The sequence below is a fragment of the Pseudorca crassidens genome, chromosome 9 (genome assembly GCF_039906515.1).
Source record: "Pseudorca crassidens isolate mPseCra1 chromosome 9, mPseCra1.hap1, whole genome shotgun sequence".
Lineage (NCBI taxonomy): Eukaryota > Metazoa > Chordata > Mammalia > Artiodactyla > Delphinidae > Pseudorca > Pseudorca crassidens.
In genome coordinates this window covers 31,453,421-31,480,071 of record NC_090304.1, presented here as the reverse complement: position 1 = coordinate 31,480,071, position 26,651 = coordinate 31,453,421, and the positions used below count along the sequence as shown (strand labels likewise).

At 34.5% G+C, this 26,651-nt stretch overlaps 2 protein-coding genes across 2 annotated transcripts in view; one reads left to right on the top strand and one right to left on the bottom strand.

Annotated features, from left to right (window-relative positions):
- ANO3 (anoctamin 3) overlaps positions 1-26,651 on the top strand; it is a 269,884-nt gene that overhangs the window by 146,964 nt on the left and 96,269 nt on the right. The window contains exons 6-10 of the mRNA XM_067749578.1: positions 7,318-7,418; positions 15,337-15,381; positions 20,298-20,429; positions 21,148-21,254; positions 23,466-23,521. Coding sequence (XP_067605679.1) covers positions 7,318-7,418; positions 15,337-15,381; positions 20,298-20,429; positions 21,148-21,254; positions 23,466-23,521 — 441 coding nt within the window. The remainder of the gene's footprint in view (positions 1-7,317; positions 7,419-15,336; positions 15,382-20,297; positions 20,430-21,147; positions 21,255-23,465; positions 23,522-26,651) is intronic.
- Positions 1-26,651, bottom strand: part of MUC15 (mucin 15, cell surface associated) — an 89,592-nt gene that overhangs the window by 24,439 nt on the left and 38,502 nt on the right. The window lies entirely within an intron of this gene.

Genomic DNA, 26,651 nt, shown 5'->3' with positions numbered 1-26,651 from the left:
AACTGCCTAGTGTTACAGAATTGGGCAAGTGGAATTCTGATCTCAGTGTCTACTGACTCCTTTAGTTGTGTTTCCTCTGGGAATTTTAACCCAGCATATCCATATCACTAGTGATTAATTCAATTAGGAAGTATTTATTGAAAAATCTTACAAACTCAAGTCTTGTGATAGGTTTTTATTAATTTAATTTCCTTGTGATTTCTCAAAATCTCCATACAAACAGAATGAATAAGTGACTGATTGTCATCTGTTCCCAGAGCAGTTTATACCTGCTTGCTATTATAATGCTGGTAGTTATTTTGCTCATGTATTTATAATTATTTCTTAATTCAGCAAGTAATTTTGACAGATTCCATGAAGATGTTGGAGATCAGGTGAGTTAAGCAGACCACACTCCTGCCTTCACTGAACATACAGTCTGTGGAGGAGTCAGTCATGAAAATGGTTTACTTGTAAAAGAGATATAACTTGGCTCACAGTCTCCACCTAGTTTTCTTGGTGGAAAGTCCAGATTCTCTTGTGTGTGTTCCTCTCCCTCACTCCTCCAAGTTTTCCCAAGAATAATACTGGATGTTATTCATCCAAAAGGGGTTTTGTTTTGCTTTTAAGGGAAATCCATTCATTCTTGAGCTCCCACTCTTCAGTTACTGCCAAAAGATTCCCATTTTTCTTTAAAAAAGCATCATGTCCCATTTTTTTTCTATTTTTTCTAGAAAAAGAGTACACATGTGTACCTTTGTTCCTGGACAAATGGCTTTTCATTCTAGGTTCCATAATTACAGCTCTTTTAAGTTCACATTCACATGATTAGGATTTGGTCCCCACAGTTCAATAAAGTACCAGGACAGCTGGCCAGAAAGAGTATTCAACCTCAGCTGCACATTTCATTGGAATGACCATCCCCACAAACTGTAGCCATCGTGTTCATACAAGTTACCAGGCTCTACTTCCTCTTTCCTTCTATTTACCTCCTTATAGAGATAAATGACTTATTTTTCTGACAATGGGAAGAGTTAAGGCTACCCCAATTCTGCAGAATAGATGATACTAGTTTTGTGTCAGAGTTGAGGAATTGGTATATCTTCCCTCCAGAAAGGCCCTAAAAGCCATATGAAATTTGATCCAAAAATCTCTAAGGAACTCTGCCAACCCAAGCAAAGGAGACTGCTGCAAATTTTTTTTAAAAAGTCTTGTTATTACTCTTTCCACTTGACTAGTACTTGCATATCTAAGAGGATATTTAGGTGGCTTTGCAAAATAAAGCTATTCTAATCCAAGGTGATTTTCAATCTCCACTTATTAATATAAAGTCTAAAATCCTTCCTTACAATACCCTTTATAAGTTCAAATCATGTTAAGTGACCTAAAAGAGAAGCAAATGGTGCTAGAATGGCTTATGAGGAGGTCAGTAATCTAATCTTGAGGATGAGGGAAGACAAGAAGGAAAGGGAGTAGTAAAATCAAAGAAACAAACTTTGAACTGAGATTTGGAAAATGAAATAGTTAAAGTAGGTGGATAAAAGGGATAGATGTTTTCATCTATGAAACCAGTATTGAAATCTGGTTTTCAATACTGGCTGCACATTAGAAACCCCTGGGGATCTTTTAAAACCTTGATGCCAGACTCCACCATAGCGTGGATCAACTGAATATCAGTATGGTGGTGGGAGGAAGAACACTGGTATTTTTAATACCAGAAATAAAATGTACTAAATGAGTTTGGAAAGAATGGTTAGGGTTAAGTAATTCCATTTTGTAGTTTAAGACTTTTGATGATTTTCTTAGAAAAAATGGGAAGCTGCTGAAAAATTTAAGCAGGCAATATCATGACCATATTTGTTTTCAAAAATGAAACTTTAGATTGCTGAAAAGAGTATAGATTTAAAAGCAAGACTGGATATGCACAGAGATCATGGGTGGCATTAGAAATGGAGAGAAATGAATCGATCTGATAGATATTTAAGTTAAAATATAGATATTTGGTGGTGGTTTGGATATGGTAGAAAGAGAAAAGATTTCAAGGATAACTTGGGCTTGTGACTTGAGCAATTTCTTTAATCATTCAAGGAACATTAATGAAGTACCTATTATATGCTTCATTCTGGGGACATATAGAAACCAAGATAAAAATGGGCCACGTTCTCATGGGAGGAAAGAAACCATAAATATACAAGAAAATTAAATAGTAAGGAATATTACCGGTAATTAAAACAGAATAGTATTATATAGAGAGTGTGACTAAGGGAAAGAAACGGAAGAGAAAGATCAAGGAAACGGAAGAGAAAGATCAAGGAAACAGAAGACAGATGAGATAAAAAATTAAAAGGCTTTTGGGGAAGGATGAAGGGGGAGATCCAGTAGAGAGTTAGAATACCAAGTGTAATATCAAGGAAAATTAAGATTTCTAAATTGTATATTAAAGTTAACTTTCTACAGTTGTTTTAGTTGCCAAAGATATTTTTACTTATGTTCCTAATTCTAAGAGTAATGACATTGATTTTTTAAATGGTTGAGTTAATTAGGACTAAATTAATTATCACAATGTTAACGTGTAAAATCAACCTGCTATGACAAACACAGTTTAAGTGAACAAAACATGTTTATATAATAAGCGTGCTGGGGCTTCCCTGGTGGCACAGTGGTTAAGAATCTGCCTGCCAATTCAGGGGACACGGGTTTGAGCCCTGGTCCGGAAAGATCCTGCATACCGTGGAGCAACTAAGCCCATGTGCCACAACTACTGAGCCTGTGCTCTACAGCCCACAAGCCACAACTACTGAGCCCACGTGCCACAACTACTGAAGCCTGCATGCCTAGAGCCCATGCTCTGCAACGAGAGGCCACCACAATGAGAAGCCTGTGCACTGCAACAAAGAGTAGCCCCTGCTCACCACAACTAGAGAAAGCCTGTGCGCAGCAACAAAGGCACAATGCAGACAAAAATAAATAAATAAATTAAATTAAATTAAATAAGCATGCTAACATTATATCATGAAAAAGTATTGTCTTAAAATTTCCACAAGATTGTTTGACACTGTTTATATTGACTTTCTATTGCTGCTTAACAAATCACCACACATTCATCAGCTTAAAATAAAACCCACTTGTTAGCACACAGTTCTGCAGATCAGAAGTTTGGGCATGGCATGGCTGAGCTCTCTGCTCTGTTTCTCACAAGACTTAAATCATTGTGTTGGATGGGCTTGCATTCATACCTGGAACTCAGGATACTCTTTCAAGCTTATGTGGTTGTGATAGGATTCAGTTCCTTGTGGTTGTAGGACTGAGTTGCCCATCTCCTTGCTAGCTATCAGCCAGGTACCTCTCTCAGCTCCTAGAGGCCATTCTCATTTCTTGCCACATGCCCCCCACCGTTTTTCGCAAGGGAGACTCTCCCTTGTGTCCCTCTGCTCTTTTGAATCTCTCTTGCCAGGAAAAGCCCAGTCCTTTTTAGGGACTTATCTGCAGTGGAAGACAATATCTCTTTTTTAAAAGCAAATGTGCCTTATAATAGAACTTAATCATGGGAGTGAATATGCCATAATATTCACAGATCCTGGAGATTGTACAAGACAAGGACAGTAGGGCATGAGGATCTTAGAGGACTTCTTAGTATTCTGACACTATTAAAAAAAATCAATATCATGTATCGCCCTTTTAAGCAAACAGACATAGAAAGATACTTAACTCCATGATTACAAGATAGAACCTAGATATATTTTTAGTTTAAACCTTGTTAATTGATGACTAACTGGTATCTAAATACTTGTAGCTATCTGAACTATCAAATCCAGCGTTTTGCATTATCATAAACATTTATTTCTTCTTAAAGTTTCTACTATTATAGGCTGTGGGCTTTGTTTGCAACTTAATTTTAATAACTATTAAATTGAAAATATTTAGGGCTTGTGGCAGGTGGAAAGGGAAAATGAAATTGTGAAAATGTCAGCAAGTATTGGATTTGTTAGCTGAAAAAAAATGGGAGTATTCCCTAGGGAACAAGTTCCCATTTTTAAAATTTATATTCCCCAGTTAAGCACTGAGCCTGATACAGAGTGCATCTCAAATCTTCATTAAATTGTATGTTGATGTGGACAGTTTCTAGATAATCACATCATCAGAGATAATGATCCATATTTGAAGACTGTATAAATGAATAGGTAGATGATCTGTAACTGTCAGGATAGGTGCTTTGTTATCCAAGTGTATTTCCAGATTATATCAGCATTTTGTCTTTATCTTAGACTTAATACGTGAGCTACCATATTCTTTTTTTTTCTTTTTTCAGCTCTCTGCCACCAACTTGTAAAGCGACTGTGTAAAAACACATTTTAAAATTTCCTTTTCTCTCAAGAATGAATTTTCTACCTCTTGGGAATTTTGGATGGAATAATTAAATAATAATGTGATGTGTGAAGGCGGTGGGTGCTTTGTTCCCTTGGAAAAGCCTGCCTGCATCAGAGCTAAACAGAATAGTGCCAGATTGAGAGCTTCTGATTCCAAGGGTGAAAGTAATTTTTCTCCCTGCCAACACCAGCCCTTCGCCAACCTCCTGCTCAGTAGCTGCAAGAAAATAAAACTACTTTTGTTTTTTGTTTTTTTGGTTTTTAAGTAGAGGTACAACAAAAGAGAAATTAAGTTGAGGAAATTATAAGAGAAGACAATTTACGTTGCTTGGAAAAGATATATATATATTTTTTTAAGTTAAGACATACAAAATTAGAAATGTTCTAGCTGTATGTGCACTCAGCTTGACGTTTCATTCATCAATGGTAGAATTAATGAAGTAACATCCTTCTAAAGTATCTCCTTTATTTGAGTGTAATAGATTTTTTCATATCTTAAGGGTTGACAGGAATGAATTAATAATCAGTGATAAGCCAGCTATTCATGATGCTAATTTGAATCCTGACGTAGGACCTCTTCCAGAATAATTCTGGTTTATTTGCTTTCTTGTCTTCATCATCTCTTGCTTAGGTACACGTTACATAGAATGTGTACTCAAAGTAAGTTAACTCATTCATTCATTCATCCACTCAACAAATGCTAAGTGACTACTATGTGCCTGGCATAGAACTAGGTGCTCAGTAGACATAAATGAACAAAGTGAAAATCCCTTCTCTCATGGCATTTACATAAATAGACTCATTCATTAGAAGATAATAAGTACTGTGGGAAAAAATAGAGCAAGGTTAAGAATGATGGGGTGAGGGCAGGAAAGTCATAGTAAGTGACCAAATGATGGAAGTAGAGTGAATGAGAGGGAGATTAGTAGGAGAGTGGGTTCACAAGATATTGAAGGTGAAATTATAAAAGGCTGAGTAGGTCATTGGAAAAACTTCGGCTTTCACTCTAATTGAAATGGGGTTCTGAGAAGTTATATGATTTGAGTCACGTTTTAAAGAATAACTCTGGCCATTGTGCTACGAATAGACTATTGGGGGCAAGAATGTGAGCAAAAGTTATATACATTATTTCCTCAAGCATAGCTAAAGTGTGTAAACTTAGTCTGAATTCAAAGGCCTTTAGATATTTAACACCTAATATGACTTCTGTCATTGTTAATTTTTTTTATCATTCTTTATCTTTAATTTAAAACAAATATATTTGAAGTAGGAAAGTCCTTTGGAAATTGCACAGGAAGCACCTTTTGCTATTTCCCCCTGGTGATTTGAAAAATACCTAGTACCTCAATAAACTATAAAGAAAAAATAACACATGGTCTAAAATTTTGGAAATTCTGTTTACTTTATTTACCTTCTCGGATATTTTAGCAAGTACATGCATATTAAAATGTCTCACAAGTCCTCTAGTGAGAAACCCTAAATTGTCTTGACCTTGGAATGATCCCCCCTTTTTTCATAATACTTCAGGGAACAAACACTTCCAAATGCTAGTCTGTGAAAGTGCCTGTCCAGTGTCAATGGTGATCAGCCTGCTGTCTACAGCTGAGTATTATTCCAATGATTGTCCCGTGGCTCTCTAATAATACTGTTTTAAAATGTGGGTACTACAAATTTGAAATATGTTCTGGCAAATTCATGAAATTAGCCATATCTAAAACATAGTTTTTTGAATATATGAATATAAAATTGTACAGTTTAATTTTTAAATATATAATTTTAAATTAGACTGATAAATTTCTTCCATACTTTTGAGCTTTTAAGATTGTTATGTTTCTTGAGATGTTCCATCTAGTTGAAATTTAAAGGAAAAATGTTAACCGAGTGGAGTCCAGTTGTAACCTGACATGTTGTGCCTAAATGGAAGCGAAGAGCAGTTTTCTTCCTTGACTTAATTCAGCTTCTCTAATCATTTGAGGAATATGCTCTGTGGAATTCAGTGCTACAGTGGCCACAAACTTCTTTCTTGCTCTATGGGCCTCAGCTATTGTAGGAATTTCGGAAAATAACTGTCTAGGCTTTTTTTTTTTTTTAAGTATAATATGAACATTAGTGATATATAATGACAAAATGGTCAATTATTTAGTTACTTATTTTAGACTACTGGACCAGATCTGGGAATCTTGATGATTATCTGGTTCAGAAAGGCATCTGATTCTCTGTTAGTGGTACGAGAAAAATATTCAGAACAATGGAATCCAATTCTGGGAATTCTTAAGAATTAGACCAGAGTACTCAATTTTGTTAAAAGCTCCTTAGCTAATTCTGATGCACACTTGATTTTGCTTCAAAACCTCTTGTCTAGATCGAAGACACAAAGTCTTATGATCTCTTGCAGGAAACAGTATACTAACCTGTTAAGGTTCGAGTAAGCGTGCAAATTTGACAGCTCTGTAAGGCTAGGGACTTGTAGGATTTATACTCTGTTTATCCCCAGGATTTTCACAGGACCTCGTTTTAATTACAGGAGTAATTACTCAATAAAATGTGCTAGAAGAATAAGTGAATGAATAACTGGTAGCAACTGTCAGTGTTGTTTTTACCACTACCACCACTGCCCTCCACCCCGCCACCCCAGAGCAGGAATGAGAGGATCATGAGAAGGTGTCAAACAAGAAGAACTTCAGATTCCTAATTGGCTCATGATTGTTCTGATTAGGGATTCTGGATCTTGATAATGATCAAAGGAAGAAAATGCACTAACTCACATTTATGATTATTTCTTGCATTCAATGGCATTATTACATTTTGATTAAGGTATTTCTGTATTAAGAAATTTTATTCATATAAATTCCTTTTAAATGGGTGATAATGATTCATGTGTAGGCAAGGGGAAAATGTCCTTCCCTCTCAGATCAAATTGTGGCATGATATTATCAGCTCTAAGTGGTATCTGTTCTGCTGTCCTTTGCAGCCAGCTGTTGCAAACCCTGATATCATGTTTATTAAAATTCATATTCCATGGGACACGCTGTGCAAGTATGCAGAGAGGCTGAATATCAGGATGCCCTTCAGGTACTTTCAAATTTTATTTCATTCTATCTCAATGTATATTAAGATGAGCCTGTTTTTTGAAAAACTTGAGAGCAATCAATGTAATTCTTTCTACAGAAGAAATGCTTTTTCTTCCAAAGTTTAGCTTACCTTGGACATTTATCTTTCCTTCTAATTTGCTTGCTTAATGTGGTAAGTGTTCTGGTTCCCAGCTATATCATTTCTAGCTGGACTTGACTAGAGGGAGGGGAAAAATAGTTGTTTTCAAATTTTAACTTATAATTCCCAAGATCAATTTCACTTCTTATTTAATATAGGTAGATGGAACCCTTATTTTTGTGAAACTCAGGAAATGTAAGTGTGTAGCATCCTTATGTGTACAAATACAGTGTTCTTCTTCTGTATAGCAGTTAGCAAGAATCATTCCTCAGGTGGAATTCGACCAGATGGTTTCTTAGCTCTGTCCTCAATGCCAAAGGATAAATGGTAATAAAAGGCCTTCTCAGTTCAAAGATTTTTCAGTCCTTCCTATAGGCAAGCAAAAATTGAATAGATGTGTTTCCCCATATTGTGTGTTTTGTGTTATATGCAGAATCTATCATTTTCCTCCATGATCTCTCACAATAAAATTCAAGTGTTTCTACTATGTGCAAAGTTTTAACTCACATTGAAGATACGAACATTTACACTTTTTTGGAGCTCAGTATGCTTTATCAACTGCTAAGAAGGTTTAAAAAGGTCTAGGGTAACAAGATACCAAGTAAAAGAACCTCTAGATAATGAATATGAATGAACAGTAAGAGTGCAATTCAAAAATATGGAGAAATTTCTCAGACCTGGTGGCATGGAAGAGGCCAACTCTGTAAGAGTGCTGACAGCCTCAGGTCTCATGACAAGCCTCTGCAGTATTCAAGATGAAATATGGGATGTTGATCACTGTCTTTTTAGTCACCTGAAACACCTCAGGCTTTGGAAGATGCAGCCACAGTCATTGCCCACAAAACAGAAATTGATTAAGTGTTGGCAACTACAGAGGAATCTTACTGTGACAATATTAGAATTAGATACCTAAATTGACTCCCATTCCTCCTTGGGTAAAAGTTTCAAAATTCTCTGTACAGATGATATTTATAAGATAGGTAAATAATACCTCGAAGAGCTTGGCAAAAATAATAATAATAAAATAAAAAACAAAAGAAAATGAGTAAAGTCTTTTGAATTCTCTGGCACCTTATATAAATTATTAATAAGATACCTACAAAAACCTGAAGTTTGTACATTTTTATGAAACTTGGTCCCTGAAAGAAGCAAGTAAGGACCTATGAGATATTATTTGTATTATGATTAGATATTTTGGAGTCTACAGAGGACTGTTTTTAATTCAGGTCATTCTACTGAACCAAACTTGAGAGTACAACTAGGTAAGTATACACTGTGCAACTCTTCATGTCTTGAGTTTTGAGGAATTTTTTCCTGTTGACACTACGTCTCCTTCTAAAAAGTCTTGTGAAATACATGCCTGTGACTTATTACAAGCTGATAATGGGAGAATACTTGCCTTTGCTCTATCTGCTTTCTTCTTGTTTGGTCTGTATATATGCATGCTACACAAAATCATGCAGAATTAAAACAATGAGCTTCATTTTAACTTATGAAATTATCAAAGACTTTCGCAAGTAGTACTCTTCAAACCTTGCATAGATATGGTGAATAATCACCTCTATTGATTTATGGGTGAGAATCAAATTTCATAAAATATTCTGAAACTGAATTTAAAATTATTTTCTGAGACTTAAAACTTTTCATAACCACTTTTTATCTTAAGAAGATAATTGAAAAATATGTAAAAACATTCCCTGAAGTACTATTTATAATTATGAAAAATGGAAATATCTCCTATGTTCAATGGTAGAGGATTTAAATAATTTATATATACCCTTGCAATGCAATATAATTCATTTATAAAACAAATGGGTACAAGGATTTATTAATGATTGTAGTGAAATAATAAATAAATTTAAATAAAATGTGAAGGATATGCATGTATTCATACAATGAGATTTCAACAATGTAAAATGAATAGAAATAAAATTAGAAGAAAATGTAATATGCTAAACATGATTGCTTCTGATGGGTGGGATTGTGGGTCCCTATTATTTTATTTGTTTACATTCTTACAAAATTATTTTAAACAAGTTCTATTTTGACTGCAGGATATAAACAAAGATGCAAAAGAAGTGTGACATCCAAGACAATAACCTACTTTCTGATATCAGGGTGAAATTGCTAAAAAATTCCAAAGTAAGCCTGATTTCACATACCTTTATCCTGCCCCTATTCCTGTGATTTCACCATTGTTTCTGAGCAGAGGTATAGTTGAATTTTTGCACAAACTAATTTCCTTGTAGATCTAAAAGGAGGAAACCCTTAGAGACCATCACAAAGTGTGCCATTTCAGTGGATTTCAGTATTCAGTTGCTCTTCAGGTTAACTGAACATTGTGTTAAAATATTCCATCAAAAAAAGGAGCATATCTTCCACTTATCTCCTCTGGACTTTATACAAAGCACTTGTTTGCCAGGGGTCCGAAAGAGTGAATCCTTTTTTGCTATCCAAGGGGGAATTTGTCATCATTTGATTCTTAGTCCCTGGCAAAGACACATTATTAATTTGAAATTATACTTTCATTCAGTGAAAAAGTAAATGTTGGTTAACATGTTTGCTTTACACCAAATATTTGACATTCATAATTTCAAAGATGGTTTTCCTTTCTTTGTCAATATACTTTCAAAGTATGTCCATTCTGCTGTAGTTTATAGGGAAAAAGTCTTACAAAGACGATGGCAACGGAATCTACAGCATCACACATTTCATACAGCTCATTCCACCATCTCAGTTGGATTTTATTAATTTTAAAAATTGAAAGTCTGTTAGAGCACATTGACCTTTTTCTCTCATTTCCCTTACTCTTGACTTTTTCAGATAAATTTTGAGGAACTCTGAATTTAATCAATATTCTCATAACTTTGTTTTTTTAAAAAATCTGTATCAAATTTAATTATTTGTGTCTTTAACTTAGCAGTTCATTAAAAACAATTCCCTTACCAGACTGTGTCTCCAGTTTGTATAAATTAGGTCCTAGGTCTCCAATCTGTGTGCCATAGTGTCCTATTTCAACGGAAGTTTTGAATAAGATGTTTTCTTCAGTTGATGGTTTTGCTTTTTATAAATGACATTCATTTTTATTTTCTGGTAAGATTGCATTTGAAAGAAGAGTTCTGATACATCCAAAGAAAGAAATATGAAAACCATGAAATGTATACACTTACTGTCTCTTTTTATTGATGATGTGGCTCAAATTTCTTCTTTATGATATGTTTTTCAAGATAATGTTCACAATTTCCACATTACTGAAATTTTGGAAAATGCCATTGTGATTCTTTTGATTTAATAATATAAATATTAGAAAATATACAGCTTTTCCTCAAAGTTTGTCAAAGGAACACTGGTTCCAGAGGATGTAAAAGAAAAATATCCTGTGACCAAATATGTTCCTGAATTTCTAAGTTAAACAATAAGTTTATTTACTGTAGGAATTTTTAGAGAAGTGGTTCTCAGTCTTCAGAATACATCAGAATCACCTGGGAAACTTAGTAAAAATGAAGGTCCCTAGAAGCTACATCCAGAGATTCTGGCATATTAGGTCAGGGATAAGATTGGGCATTTTTAACAAGCATCCCAAGTGATTCTGTTACAGTTGATAGAGAAATATTGTCTTGAAGATTTTTAATATTTTAATAATTCTTATAATTTTTATAAATTCCAACAGACAGTTACACAGAGAAGTCTTTCCTTAATTTCCATCTGATGATGGATTTTTTAAAATCTTAATATGATGATGTTCTTGGGAAAACAGTTTGAGAAATGCTGGAACTCAGAGTTCTTTTAGAACATATTTACAGATCAGTTTAAATAATAGATGTAGCATTAACTAACTACTTAGTAACCAACTTCTGATTTATTTATAAGGTACACCTAAAATTTGGGATAGCAGTCAGCTCATAAAAATAGAATGTTATTCAAGCATAGAATTAGTGGCAAAGTGTTTTCATGATTACCAATTCATTTTCCAAATGTCAACTGTTATCATATTTAGGAACATATATATTGTGTTAAAAGTAAAATATACAAGAATAACAAAGAACTTAAATAGGAAAAATACATATCTTTTTTCAAGACAAGATTTTTTAAAGATTTATGCATAAAAACATATCCGTGCTTGACTATTCCATGTATATATTCAGTGTTGAAACCTATATATTGCATTTCAGAAAGAAAAGCTGCAAATTTATTCAGAAAAAAATTATTAGAGTTATAACCCTTCCTTCAAAAGTTTTCTGGTAACTTACTGTATGAACTTGAAACTTCAGCATTTTATCTAAATTTTATGCTTGATATTCTGCATGTGTAGAATTTTATATACATAAATTTTCTAGCTATTTCTTTTCTTGATTATTTTTCCAAAGTAGATATGGCTTGCGTATTGGACTTGATGTTTCCAAACTAACCAAGAAATTTTGGAGAGTTAAAATAGTCCACATTTTCTAGTTTTTATTCTATCAGGAAAGACATAGCCTGTGTCTTGTACATTCCAGAAATATCAATTCCCACATTCATTACTTTTCTTTTGATTCAAAGGTGATTCTTATTCATTCTTACCCTTCTCTCACATTAAATTGGTCAAACATATTTTAAGGTGATTCAGTCACCCTGTAGCTTCTCAGGTTGAGTCCAAAGGTGGGGTCAACCTTCCATCTTTCCTCAAGCTCCTCCTCCCACAAATATTTTAATCATAGCAAATTTGGGGGAAAATTTTTTAAAACATTAAGAACAATCTTTTATCACAATTGGGATTAAACTTAGATCACTTTTTTATGCAAAGGATATCTCACTCAAAAATAAAATAATGTAACAACATACAGGGAGCCCAAAATATAGAATAGATAACAGTGCAGTAACTTTGCTTGACAAGGAGCAGGGATTCAGGGTCGCACCCATGTGACTGTCTGTCCTTCTCATTTGGCCACACAGACATCTCCACAAGTGGCCACTGGCTGTGTGAAACAGTGGTTGGAAACAGTGATGGAGATAAGCATTTACTTATAATTTTGAGCGGTTGTTGTAATAGATGGGTAAGTAGGTAGGTAGATAAATGCTGTCTTGATGCAAGGTGTAGAATGGAAGAATCTTTCAAATGAAAAATTAAGGGAAAATAAAGAAAACTCTGTCCATGAACAATATGCAGTTAATAAATTATGGAGTGAGGATAGTGGGTAGGAAATAATTTGGTCCTGCAGGCTCATTTATGCAGAAGAACTAAGGAAAACTGCAAGTTATTATTGACTGCATGAACTAAAGGTACACTTGTATATGTTGGGGAAATATAATTAAAAACAAAATCTCCTCCAACCAAGGAAACTTCTCCACAAACATAGAAGAGAAAGATAACCCTTTAATCACTGAATAAACATTAAACCAGAATGCAACATGCATCACAGGCAATTCACTGAGATTGCAAATACAAAAAGAAATCTCACCCTTTTCTATAGCCAAGCAGATACACCCATTACAGGCATGTCCTCAAGATAAACAATAACCTAACCGGTCCTCAAGTAAGAGGACTTGACAGCACTAATTGTCACACATAGTTCATCCTAGATTTGACTGGTAACTAGGGTGTTAGTTAATTAGGAAAAATGAGTCTCTTAATTTTATTTGTTCTTACAGTATAAGCAGTTTAAAAAATATGTGTATTCATCTTATATGACTTTCTTCCTTCACTTGTTCTTATTTCTCCCAAAGCATTTCAAAAATAAAAAAGAAAATGTTTAAGAGAAATATTTCAAAATAGCAGCAATACAAAGAATAATGTTTTATCCAAATGCCACCTTGTTCTTTTATATTATTCCTTACCATATCCACAACTGATCATTATAACCATAATCTTTATCTCCTCTTAATCACATTCCTAGATTTTTTTGATGCTGAAAATTATTTTAAACCAATTTCTACATTTGTAGTTTTTTAAAGCGATACCTTATTTAGTAAATGTTTACTAAATTCAAAGTGCCCTCAGGCACTGAAGGAAATAAATGCAACTGTGAATTAAACAAAAGCCCATTCATTTATTCATCAGCCATCGGAATGCTTACTATTTACCAAAGAATGTGCCAAGTATACACAAAGTCAGATGAACTGAAGCTACCGTCTTCAAGAAACCCAGTCTACTATAGAGGATAGTCATTGAACAGTTATATAATACGGGGTAAATAGTGCAAGAGAGTACTTTGTAGAGGAGGTTCAGAGAGAAGATGGGTTTATAGTACAATAGGGATTTTTTTAAACATCTTTATTGGAGTATAATTGCTTTACAATGGTGTGTTAGTTTCTGCTTTATAACAAAGTGAATCAGCTATACATATACATATATCTCCATATCTCTTCCCTCTTGTGTCTCCGTCCCTCCCACCCTCCCTATCCCACCCCTCTAGGTGGTCACAAAGCACCAAGTTGATTGAATGATGTATGCACACAAACCTGTGTATGTCTGATAAAATGAGGGGGGGGGTGATATTTAAAGTGTGAGTTTAGGCTAGACAGAGCAAACCTTGAAACTCCATATCTGAATTTAGTGTTAGAGTATTGCAGAGACAACTTAAAAATTCTTTTCTAGGATTATGACTGGTGATTGCAATGAAATATGGTAGCTCAGAAGGCTTTTCAAGTTTTCTAAGCAGTTAATAACACAGGACTAAATATCAATTGTCCTGACTCTCGGCCCTGCTTTCTAGATACCACACCATGGAGGAGTTTTCTGATTCTCTGGAATGGGTTTTGGTGGGTGGGGATAAAGAAGCATTTTAGAAGGCCCTGAATGAGATTCCTGAGCTCCAAGATGTGGATTTATTGAGAATCTTTTAGGAGGTGAATTAACCTCTGTCACTAGAATATTTAGTTTCTCTAAAATCAGAATGCTACACACTTACTTAAAACACTCAATATCTTCCTATAACTTTTCACCCAAAAACCTTAGCATCAGTGGTAAGACCCCTCATCATCTGTGCCTTGTTCACCATCCCCTCACCTCTTTTATTATTATCCTCAACTTGCAATTTATACCCCAGCAATTACCAAATTAGTCAAAGTTCCCTGAATCTTACCATGTTAATTTTGCTCCCATAACCATTTCATATGCTGCTACCTCTGTCTAAAATGCCATGTCCTAAGTACTCCATTCAGACGACTACTGCCGTTCATGCTTCATGATTCAACACAGATAACACATCCTCTGGGAAAGCTTCCCTGTCTCCTTTCTCCTCCATCTATGAAAACTAGTTGAGATCCCTTCACAGGTACTTCCATAGCCCTCTCTGTTTTACTGCATTATCACACTTTGTTATAACTATCACTTGTCTCCTCAACTGAAAAGTAGCTTTTTGAGGATAAAGACCCTGTTTTTTTTCTCTAAATTTTTAGTGGTTATAACTTAACGTTCTTTGCCAAGTCATAAATATTCATTACATATGTGTTTAGATCAATAGCTGACTTCATATAACATACAAGCAAGTGATCTGGTTAATATGCATTATGTAGCAGAAGACAAACTTTCAAAAAAGAATTAAAAATCAAATATTCAAAAGTGATCTATTGATTTATGAAAGTGTCTTTGTTATTAGTAACTTAGATTCTGAAACTGAAACAATGCAAATTCAGAGTTCTTCCTATTATACTGGTTCATTTCATGTCTTTCTTTAGCATGTGGAAGTTAGAGTATTGAAATGCTCAGTGTAATTGAATGTTGTCACTTGCTGGTTTCACTATTTTCCTGTGACTTTTCTCAGCTGATTTCTTTCTTTCTTTTTTTTTTTTTTTTTTTCAGGAAAAAATCTTATTACACTGACCAGAGGAGCAAATCAATGGGCAGGTTGGTGGGTGATATGAAATTTGTTTACAACCAATTTGTCATTTGGGAAAAAATAAAAAATGCATTTGATTACCCATATCAGCAGCTGTAAATTTTAGAAAGAAAAACTTTACTGATTTGTTCAAGATATTTTCAAAATGACTTATGCCAAATTTGACAATGTTTAAAATCAGATGATCCCTTTTTTTCTATTTACCATTGCCATTCCCACAATCCTTCCTTGATATAATGTTATGGAGCAAGGATTTTAATTGCAAGTTCGTGTTTCAGGAGATTTTAATTTTAAAAATAGTTATAAAACCAGGATTGATGGGTAAATGATGACCCACTAGAGTAATAGAATAATAGACACAGCAGAGGCCTCTTGGATCATTTAATCCAAACCTCTTATTGATAAGATGGTAAAGAAAGACAGAGTGATGAAGTGGTTTACCAAGGCCATACAGCATCTTTTGTATTACAGACCTACTCTTATTCCACCAGTTGAACCTGCCTCTCTTTCAATTGTGGTATTGAAAGGAAACTTCTTTTCAAGAGCTGTATCTCAAAACAACATCTCTTTGCCTATTGTGGTAACAGTAGCTATGGCAAAGGAATTAATTAAAATACAACCCTGAGACACAAGAAACTCTCCCACCTGAATTGCCTTGACCCCGTTTCACTGGAGAAAATGAGCTTCCATTTAATGAACTCTACAAACAAAAGGCTTGTAATAATTCGCTGTTTTTCTGCTCCTTGCAAAACAATCAATTAACAAAAATAGAACGTGAATGTCGTAGAGGAGACCCTATTGAATAATGTTGCAGGATATTGCAAATCAGAATGACACAAAAACTAGCAAAATCATACAGTGTAAATATCTGACCACTTTAGGAGAGAATTTAATAAATCTACTTTTACCAAAGAAAATGTCTGAATATAATTTAGAACTCTAAAATAGGAAAAGTTTGAATTCTAGAAGAGAGTATTGTACTCTATTAAACATTAAATTTAGGTTGGTAGGAATGAGTGACAAGAAAAGGAAATCATGAGGGGGAAAACTTGAAATCTGAATGAATGCTAAAGGAATTAGTACTCAAATGGCTCTTAAAAAATTAATGATGTTCCTTAGCCAGTTGGATTCCCCTGTTTGTCAGGTTGACATGCTCAGATTTACAATGAGCTTTCATCATTTCTCTTGTGCTCATTCGTTTCTGGTCTATATAAGCAAATTTCCAAAGTTATTTTTGCATAATAAGGTCAAATTCATTGGGATGTTATAATATATAAATTTACAACCGCAGGTTTTCCATATTTTTCTCTGCATGTGCCTGTTTAATATTTGATGTGTTGATAAAACATGTTTAGGTTTGCTTCTGGGTGCTGTATAGAATTAGTGAGATTTGCCACTGTATAATTAGTGTGTTTTCTGCTAAATAGACATCTTCCTTTCAGAGACTCACAGAAGGACAAAATCCTGTATATTAAATTGGCAACCAATGTCTATGTAATACTGTCATAATTTAGTTTTAGAGTAAACTTGTATTTAGAATTCCTGATAAATATGTATATTCTAAATCCTAAAGAAACATTTTTAATAGTGGAAAAATGTTTTTCTTTAGTATTTTGGTCAAACAAAAGTAAACTAGAAAAATTAATGCTATATTATGTGTCATAATATGTTTTATTATCTTTTGTGTTTATTATTTTTTGTTTAATTTTATGAAATGAAAATAAGGTTGTCAGTTATTCCAAACAATTGTTAATGTACCTTAAGCATTACTATAGTCTACTGCTTTACAGTTTACATATTACAAATAGTTCTCTTTGTTCTTTGAGTTAGTGGATGCGTATGCGGAGGGTAACAAATAAATAGGAAAGGCATTTATAAAATTATATGACATATTAAACTGAAAAAATGACTGTCTTGGTATTTGCCTGAGTTTATACTTTCAATTAAGTAAATGACTGATTTTGATTTTTTTTAAACTTGACCTTGGGAAAAGAAAATTTAAGTGTTGTGTGTGTATATGTACGGGCGTCAATGTTATAAAATTATAAAACCCAATTTTTAGACAATTGGAAAGAGGGAAGCAAAAGTCTAATGTGTGTACTTAGATATCACTTGTGCTTTCCATTTCCTGACATGGGAAAGATGTTTTGTGCATGGGTAATTTGACCAGTAAACATTAGGGGTAAATATGTACAGGCAATTATCCAGGTTTCAAAGATCATTGTTTCTCCAGGCAGGTCAAAAGGAAATGCCTATAGTTTTATTATTGCTGTTATCTATCATTAGCTTACAAAGTACTTTCATATTCAATTATCAAAGCATCTTGAAAAGGACCATTCAGGGGGGCAGAACAAAGAGTAACTGGTTTGCAGATCAGGGAAAATAAATGACTCCATTATCACCACTCCTTACCACCCCACATCTCATCCCCTAGCTTTCACAGCTGGTGTGATAGAGTTTGTGCTCTGACCACGTTCTTTTGACCCTTTAATCCAGATTTCTTTTCAATTTCCATTGAATTCTCTGCGTTCCACTGATTTTAGCAAAGGAATTTAAAGCTCTGTTAGAAGTCATCTTCACATTATGCCATGAAATCTTGTTTGCAAGACTGCTAACGTGATAAAAGTTTGGTAGAGTGTAGGTAATACGTTAGATCATGTTGGTGGCATGGTGGTGGTAGTGGTGGTTGTAGAAGTAGTAGTGATACTCCTTTTCCTTATTATTATCACAAATATTTATTGAGTGTTTACTTTGTGCTGGGCACTGTGGGATCAGTCATTACCTATTTAATTATCAGAATATCCCTTCATTTAAGAGATGAGAAAACTGAATGAGAATCAAAGAAATTAAATAATAAGCTAGATCTTCACATCCTGTGATTCAGATCCAGCCCTGACCACATTTCACTATTAGACATCATGTATTCCTTCATAGGAAGTATGTGAAAAGCCTAAACTGATAATATGGTTTATTTTTCTGTAAAAGGTCAATGATGGTCTACAAGTCATTTTATTTCATTTCTTTAATTTTTTTGATTGGCATTTATTTCTAGTATGTTTGCAATTTTGTCAGAGATAGTAAGCCCTTGGGTGCTATAGCTATCAGCATTTTCTAAGTGTCATCAGATGCCTCCTTTTATTTGATCCTCCTAGCCACCTAATGAAGTAGGACAGATGGAATTACTTTCTCTCTTTACAGATGAGGAACATAAAGCTCAAAGATTGAAAATGTTTGGCTCAATTTCAATGACTGGCAAATTCATCCTCTAATTTTTTATCCCATTGTTTTCTCCACTAGGCTAACTTTGAAAAGTTGGAGTAATTGCTATATAATCCATTCAGTGTTTTTACATGTCTGTGCACTAGTGGCTGGAATACAGCGATATTTTGTGATTTCAGAGGCTTTCTTTGTAATAAGAAGAAGCAAAATGGACACTTCAGATAACACTCATTTATTATTTTAGGCTAGAAAGAAATGCTCTGATTCCTCCAAAACCAAAAAAGACTTGGCATCTAAATGATAACATTACTTGGCAAAGAAAATGTCCAAACTCTTCACATGCTAAAAATCAAAACTTGATGCTTATTTCAAATTATATAGACATGGTAATTTTACCATAATAGACTTGGATGAAATCATTTTTAAGATACAGTCTGCCTGCACATGGCTGTACTAAATTTTTTAAAGTTTAAGCAGAGTTGGCCAAATATTAAGATGCATTGTACTTCTCTAGGAAAATATTATATCCTGCCACTTTGACTCACTATTGCAGAAGAAGTCCAAAAACTGCCAAAGATAGAACCTCATAAATAGTGTGTAAATATAGCACATTTTTAAAGTAAACACAGCTGTTATTATAGCAACTCAGAATCTCATTTTCAGAATCAATCTCTGGAGTCAGTATCTCTTTTGCTTTCATTTTTGTCTTTTGAAAAATAAATATGATTCCAATCAGTATATATACCACATAGAACTGGGTTGTGACTGTAATCTAAAGCTGAGGCCAAAGTATCCTGATGTGAGATTTCCTGAAACAGTGTTTTAATGTTCTCTAACCTGAAGTCTATGCTAAATCCACCCCTCAAAGCGCAGTCAGTGGATAGCAGGATGAGCACCCCGGGGAACTAGTTAGAAATGCAGAATCTCAGACCCCACCCTAAATCTATTGAATTAGTATCTGCATTTTAACAAGATCTTCAGGTGATTTACAAACCCGTTAAAGTCTTAAAGGTACCGCAAAGACTCCTTGACTCAACTCTCCTCATTGTTAATCAAGTTTAATGTAAAACACCAACTCACAACTCTCCAGCAATGTCAATATTATTACTTTTATTTTATGGGTGAGGAAACAAAGGCAAGAAATTAACTAACTTATACAAGTTTCCATAGTTACTATAATGCAGAGCTGCCTTTGAACCCAGTTTTTCTTGACCCGAAACGCTTGCTGTTACCGTAGGACCTGTGGCTCCCAGAACTGAATGCATTGAGTGAATTGTAGCCATTTCTTTCTTTTCAGTCTCCACTTTTCTGGAGCCACATTGCTATAGAGTTTTTAAAGTGATCTACAGCCACACATATATAGATATAGATATATACATACATACACTCAACTTTAATAAACAATCTTGCTGGTTTTATTCTTTATGCTTTTTCCTACCCCATCTTCATGTATGATGATTTTCTAATATTTTCCACAGATTTTTCTTATGAGGATCACCTAGTTGCCCTGAAAGAGTTTAAATAAATGCCAGATTTGGTTTGCTTTGGAATTATTTCCTTTGTGTGGGTACAGGAATAATGCATGTATGTGTGTGTGAATGTGGGTGTGTGTATGTCTTTTGGGAATCTTTCAGAACGGTAGTGGAAGGTAGGCATGGCTCTGGAGTGCAACCTAATTCAGTTCTAAAATGTGACTTTGTTCCAGGGTGCAAAAATATTTTAGAAGAATCAAAAAATGGATGTCCCAAAACCCCATGGTTCTTGACAAGTCAGCTTTCCCAGACCTGGAGGAGTCAGACTGCTATACTGGCCCCTTCAGCCGTGCACGAATTCACCAGTAAGTTCCCATCTCTTTTCTCCCATCATCTCTTTTTTTAAATTATTTTTTAGTTATTTAATTTTTTTGGCCATGCCTTGTGGGATCTTAGTTCCCCGACCAGGGATTGAACCCAGGTTCTTGGCAGTGAAAGCATGGAGTCTTAACTACTGGACCGTGCCAGGGAACACCCCTCCTACCTCCCACCACCTCTTGAAGTCACCCTTTTGCTCTTTACATCATTGGCTCTCATGTTTACTCCATACAACTCTTTCTACAATGGAACAGTAGGATATGAAGGGGAAGGGAGAAACATTGCTTGTCGCTGAAGTACTGAAAACAAGCTAGCTCGGAAAGTGCAGTATTAGGGAATGACATCAATTGTTAATGTGTTCTATTTGGAACCACATTGCTTAAGGTAGTACAAAATTTATGGAAGCCAGTGGACAATCTGTTCTTGTTCCATGCTCAATAAGAAATATGAGGACATTTAGGCTTCCTTATAAACTGAAGGATATTAAAATGAATATTTGATAATGCCCTGTATTATCTATAAGTGTATATTTTCTCAGCCAAATGATTTTTTTTTTAAGAAGATGGTTTCTCTTCTGATTTATTGTACTTTACATGCATTCATTTTAATGGAGAAAATACATGGATGGCTACCCAGGAACTTGTAACTGTTGCTAGATTCTGTGGTCTGCATTGAATATTAAAACCAATCCGCTTATCTTCCCAGCTTCATAATAAACAATAAGGACACCTTCTTCAGCAATGCTACTCGAAGCAGGATAGTCTATCACATGCTGCAGCACACCAAATATGAAAATGGAATATCAAAAGTGGGTAAGAACACCAATTAAAAACATACTATGGAATTTACTTTTACTGATTACACTCAGAAGTATTTTTTAACAACTGAAGCTTTGCCTTCCTGCATTAGATATGAGGATATAATGCAGTGAACAAACTCTAAACATTGTATTTTCAGCCTTTCAATGAAAGAAAACAAAATAAAACAAACAAAAAACTTTTTCAAGGGCACTTGGCAATGTGTATCAAAATGTGAAATGTGCAAGAACTTTGGAACAGAAATTTTATTTCTAGAAATTTATCCCAAAGAAATAATCAGACTTTTCAATAACAATATATGTGGATATTTGTTCATTGTGGCTTTGTAGACAAAGAATAGAATAGAATAATACTGGAGATACTTTAGCTGTCCATTAGGCTATATGCACACAATGCATCCATTAAAAATGATGTGATTTTATTCACTCTTAACTCAAATGTATTCAGCATCTATTATACACTATATATTATGGAAAGTATATGACACAGACCCTTTACTCATGGAGATTGAAAATTATTATCAGTTCTCTAATTATTGATTTCAAAAGATATCCATAAAGCATTATTAAGTGGAAAAAAAAACAGATTACAAAACTGTAAATTTAATGTGTAATCCCATTTTCTAAACACTCACAAAAAAAAAGAAAAAATCTAGAATTTATATGAAACATTTTAGACATTATCTCTGAGAGGTGAGATTACAGCTAATTTTAAATTTCTAAATGTCTCTATTGTTTGAATGTTTAGCAGTATGCTACAACATGTCTGATGCAAAAGAAAACAGAAAGTTTCACCTGGGAAAATTAAGTAAAATTGACAAGTTTACACAGAGCAGAGCAGAAAACAACAGGTAACAAATGAGCTGGCCGTTTGTTAGTGTGAAAAATACAACATGGCTGAAGAAATAAAATGCTAGTCATGTTCTAAAATTCCTTCAAATAAAAGAGTTGATAGCCAGTGGAAACTTGTACCAATATGTACGGATTTGCATTCAAATAGATTACCATATTAGTAAAATGAACTATGTTTCAAGTCATCCGAAGAGGAATGTTCAGACTTTGGTTCTCTTCTGATTAATAATTCATTTATTACTGAGCAGTCAAAATAATTAATTCAAAAACTAAATCCTTATAAAAAATTTGACACTTAATCAGAAGTTTTCTAAACAAGAAATAAAGATAGAGAAATCCAGAATGTAAACTACAAATGTGTCTAAATGGTAGCACTATGTGCTTATGTAGACTTTAAAAAATAAAATTGACATTTAAATGATTGTAAAGATATCATGCCCTTTGTCAAACATGCAATAAACACAGAAGGGTATCAAAATAAAATTTAAAAATCCCTACATTCAATTTTCACTGTACCAAATTAGTACTGAATATATATACATATACATCTCATAATTAGAAGCATGCAATGTTTACAATTTTCTATCCTTTTTGAAATTACCATTATGAGTACTTTCTCAAGCCCTTTAGTATGTCTGAAAACATTATTTTAAATAGCTGTACAATATTCTATTGTAAGCATTCATCAAATCACAGTCATTTACCAAGCACTTATGTAATTGATTGAACCATAATAATGAAACAATTACCCAATTTTGGATGTAGAATTATTTCTAATTCTTTACTAGTATAAATAATATTGCAATGAAAATTGCTCTTCATAAGAGTTTTCCAAATATCTAGTCTTCCCAGAACTATATGAGACAGTCCATTTCACTACACTCTCATTGGGATGGAGAGATTTTAAGAAGGGTCACATATCACTATTTATTCTCTTTGGATCAGTATTAAAGAATTAAAGATTTCTCAATACCAATCTCCTTTGAGACATTTTGAGCAGTGGGGAATTCCTCTGCTTCCTTGACCAAATTTTGTTTTGAGTAAAAAAGAAAGTTGTTCTAGGCTCATGTGCCCCCAAATAAGTGGGTATTAAAATCCCCACATTTCATGATATGGCAAAGTGTCATATGTTGGCACCTTGCAAACCCTTTATTAATCTTGTAAGGACACAATTAGACTCTTAGAATCAGTCTCTTTCACAACCTCACTGTCCTCATAGGTGATAAAGCTATGGAAGTCATTTGGGTTATTTTGTTTTTAAATTAATTTATTTTCCCAAGTATTATGTAGGTTGCATCAGAGGGAAGTCTTCAATTAAACTAACTCAAGCACTGTTCTTTTCTTCTTTTTCCAGGTATCTGTAAACTTATAAACAATGGTTCATATATAGCAGCTTTTCCCCCACATGAGGTAATTTTGAAGTACAATTTCCATTTAAAAAAAATGTTTCTCCTGCTCAATGCTTGATCTCATTTTTTTTTTTTTCACTTAAGTCTAGTTGCCTTATTCCTTATTTGAGGGTTCATCCAGTGAGTGGCCTTGGACCTTTCTGAGACCCCATGATAATCTGTGGCTGCACACTGGCTCCTGTGCTCCAGAACCCTTCTGCAATTTGCTCTGTACCAGGAATCCCACCCTCAGAGGAAACTCATGGACATTGCTCAGCCACTCTGACCAGACATAGATAGCCCTCTGCTCCAACACAGCTCCATGCTTGACTCAGCTTGGGATTTACACAACTTCCAAACAGGGCAGGATCTGGTCTGTGCCTATTACTTTGGGATACCTAAAAACCTAAGACAAACCGAAACCAAAAATCTACACCCCATTATTTACTTGATTTTCTGCCAGATTATTACCTCTCTTCCAGTTTTAAGTAGGTCATGTTGTGGTAACTCTGCCTGCTGAGTCATGAATGACATGTGAATCAGTTTTAAACTCCACCCCAATACATGCACATACTATATTCTTTTTTTTTTTTAACATCATAATTGCTTTACAATGGTGTGTTAGTTTCTGCTTTATAACAAAGTGAATCAGTTATACATATACATATGTTCCCATATCTCTTCCCTCTTGCATCTCCCTCCCTCCCACCCTCCCTATCCCATCACTCTAGGTGGTCACAAAGCACCAAGCTGATCTCCCTGCGCTATGCGGCTGCTTTCCACTAGCTATCTATTTTACGTTTGGTAGTGTATATATGTCCATGCCACTCTCTCACTTTGTCACAGCTTACCCTTCCCCGTCCCCATATCCTCAAGTACATTCTCTAGTAGGTCTGTGTCTTTATTCCCATCTTACCCCTAGGTTCTTCATGACATTTTTTTTTCTTAGATTCCATATATATGTGTTAGCATATGGTATTTGTCTTTCTCTTTCTGACTTACTTCACTCTGTATGACAGACTCTAGGTCCATCCACCTCACTACAAATAACTCAGTTTCGTTTCTTTTTATGGCTGAGTAATATTCCATTGTATATATGTGCCACATCTTCTTTATCCATTCATCCGATGATGGACACTTAAGTTGTTTCCATCTCCTGGCTATTGTAAATAGAGCTGCAATGAACATTTTGGTACATGACTCTTTTTGAATTATGGTTTTCTCAGGGTATGTGCCCAGTAGTGGGATTGCTGGGTCATATGGTAGTACTATTTGTAGTTTTTTTAAGGAACCTCCATACTGTTCTCCATAATGACTGTACCAATTCACATTCCCACCAGCAGTGCAAGAGTGTTTCCTTTTCTCCACACCCTCTCCAGCATTTATTGTTTCTAGACTTTTTGATGATGGCCATTCTGACCGGTGTGAGATGATATCTCATTGTAGTTTTGATTTGCATTTCTCTAATGATTAATGATGTTGAGCACTTTTTCATGTGTTTGTTGGCAATCTGTATAGCTTCTTTGGAGAAATGTCTATTTAGGTCTTCTGCCCATTTTTGGATTGAGTTGTTTGTTTTTTCGTTATTGAGCTGCATGAGCTGCTTGTAAATTTTGGAGATTAATCCTTTGTCAGTTGTTTCATTTGCAAATATTTTCTCCCATTCTGAGGGTTGTCTTTTGGTCTTGTTTATGGTTTCCTTTGCTGTGCAAAAGCTTTGAAGTTTACTTAGGTCCCATTTGTTTATTTTTGTTTTTATTTCCATTTCTCTAGGAGGTGGGTCAAAAAGGATCTTGCTGTGATTTATGTCATAGTGTTCTGCCCATGTTTTCCTCTAAGAGTTTAACAGTTTCTGGCCTTACATTTAGGTCTTTAATCCATTTTGAGCTTATTTCTGTGTATGGTGTTAGGGAGTGTTCTAATCTCATACTTTTACATGTACCTGTCCAGTTTTCCCAGCACCACTTATTGAAGAGGCTGTCCTTTCTCCACTGTACATTCCTGCCTCCTTTATCAAAGATAAGGTGACCATATGTGTGTGGGTTTATCTCTGGGCTTTCTATCCTGTTCCATTAATCTATCTTTCTGTTTTTGTGCCAGTACCATACTGTCTTGATTACTGTAGCTTTGTAGTATAGTCTGAAGTCAGGGAGCCTGATTCCTCCAGCTCCGTTTTTCGTTCTCAAGAATGCTTTGGCTATTCGGGGTCTTTTGTGTTTCCATACAAATTGTGAAATTTTTTGTTCTAGTTCTGTGAAAAATGCCAGTGGTGGTTTGATAGGGATTGCATTGAATCTGTAGATTGCTTTGGGTAGTAGAGTCATTTTCACAATGTTGATTCTTCCAATCCAAGAACATGGTATATTTCTCCATCTATTTGTATCTTTAATTTCTTTCATCAGTGTCTTATAATTTTCTGCATACAGGTCTTTTGTCTCCTTAGGTAGGTTTATTCCTAGATATTTTATTTTTTTTGTTGCAATGGTAAATGGGAGTGTTTTCTTGATTTCACTTTCAGATTTTTCATCATTAGTGTATAGGAATGCCAGAGATTTCTGTGCATTAATTTTGTATCCTGCTACTTTACCAAATTCATTTATCAGCTCTAGTAGTTTTCTGGTAGCATCTTTAGGATTCTGTATATATAATATCATGTCATCTGCAAACAGTGACAGCTTTACTTCTTCTTTTCCGAGTTGGGAGCCTTTTATTTCCTGTTCTTCTCTGATTGCTGTGGCTAAAACTTCCAAAACTATGTTGAATAACAGTGGCGAGAGTGGGCAACCTTGTCTTCTTCCTGATCTTAATGGGAATGGTTTCAGTTTTTCACCATTGAGGACAATGTTGGCTGTGGGTTTGTCATGTATGGCCTTTATTATGTTGAGGAAAGTTCCCTCTATGCCTACTTTCTGCAGGGCTTTTATCATAAATGGGTGTTGAATTTTGTCGAAAGCTTTTTCTGCATCTATTGAGATCATCATATGGTTTTTCTCCTTCAATTTGTTAATATGGTTTATCACGTTGATTGATTTGTGTATATTGAAGAATCTTTGCATTCCTGGAATAAACCCCACTTGATCATGGTGTATGATCCTTTTAATGTGCTGTTGGATTCTGTTTGCTAGTATTTTGTTGAGGATTTTTTCATCTAT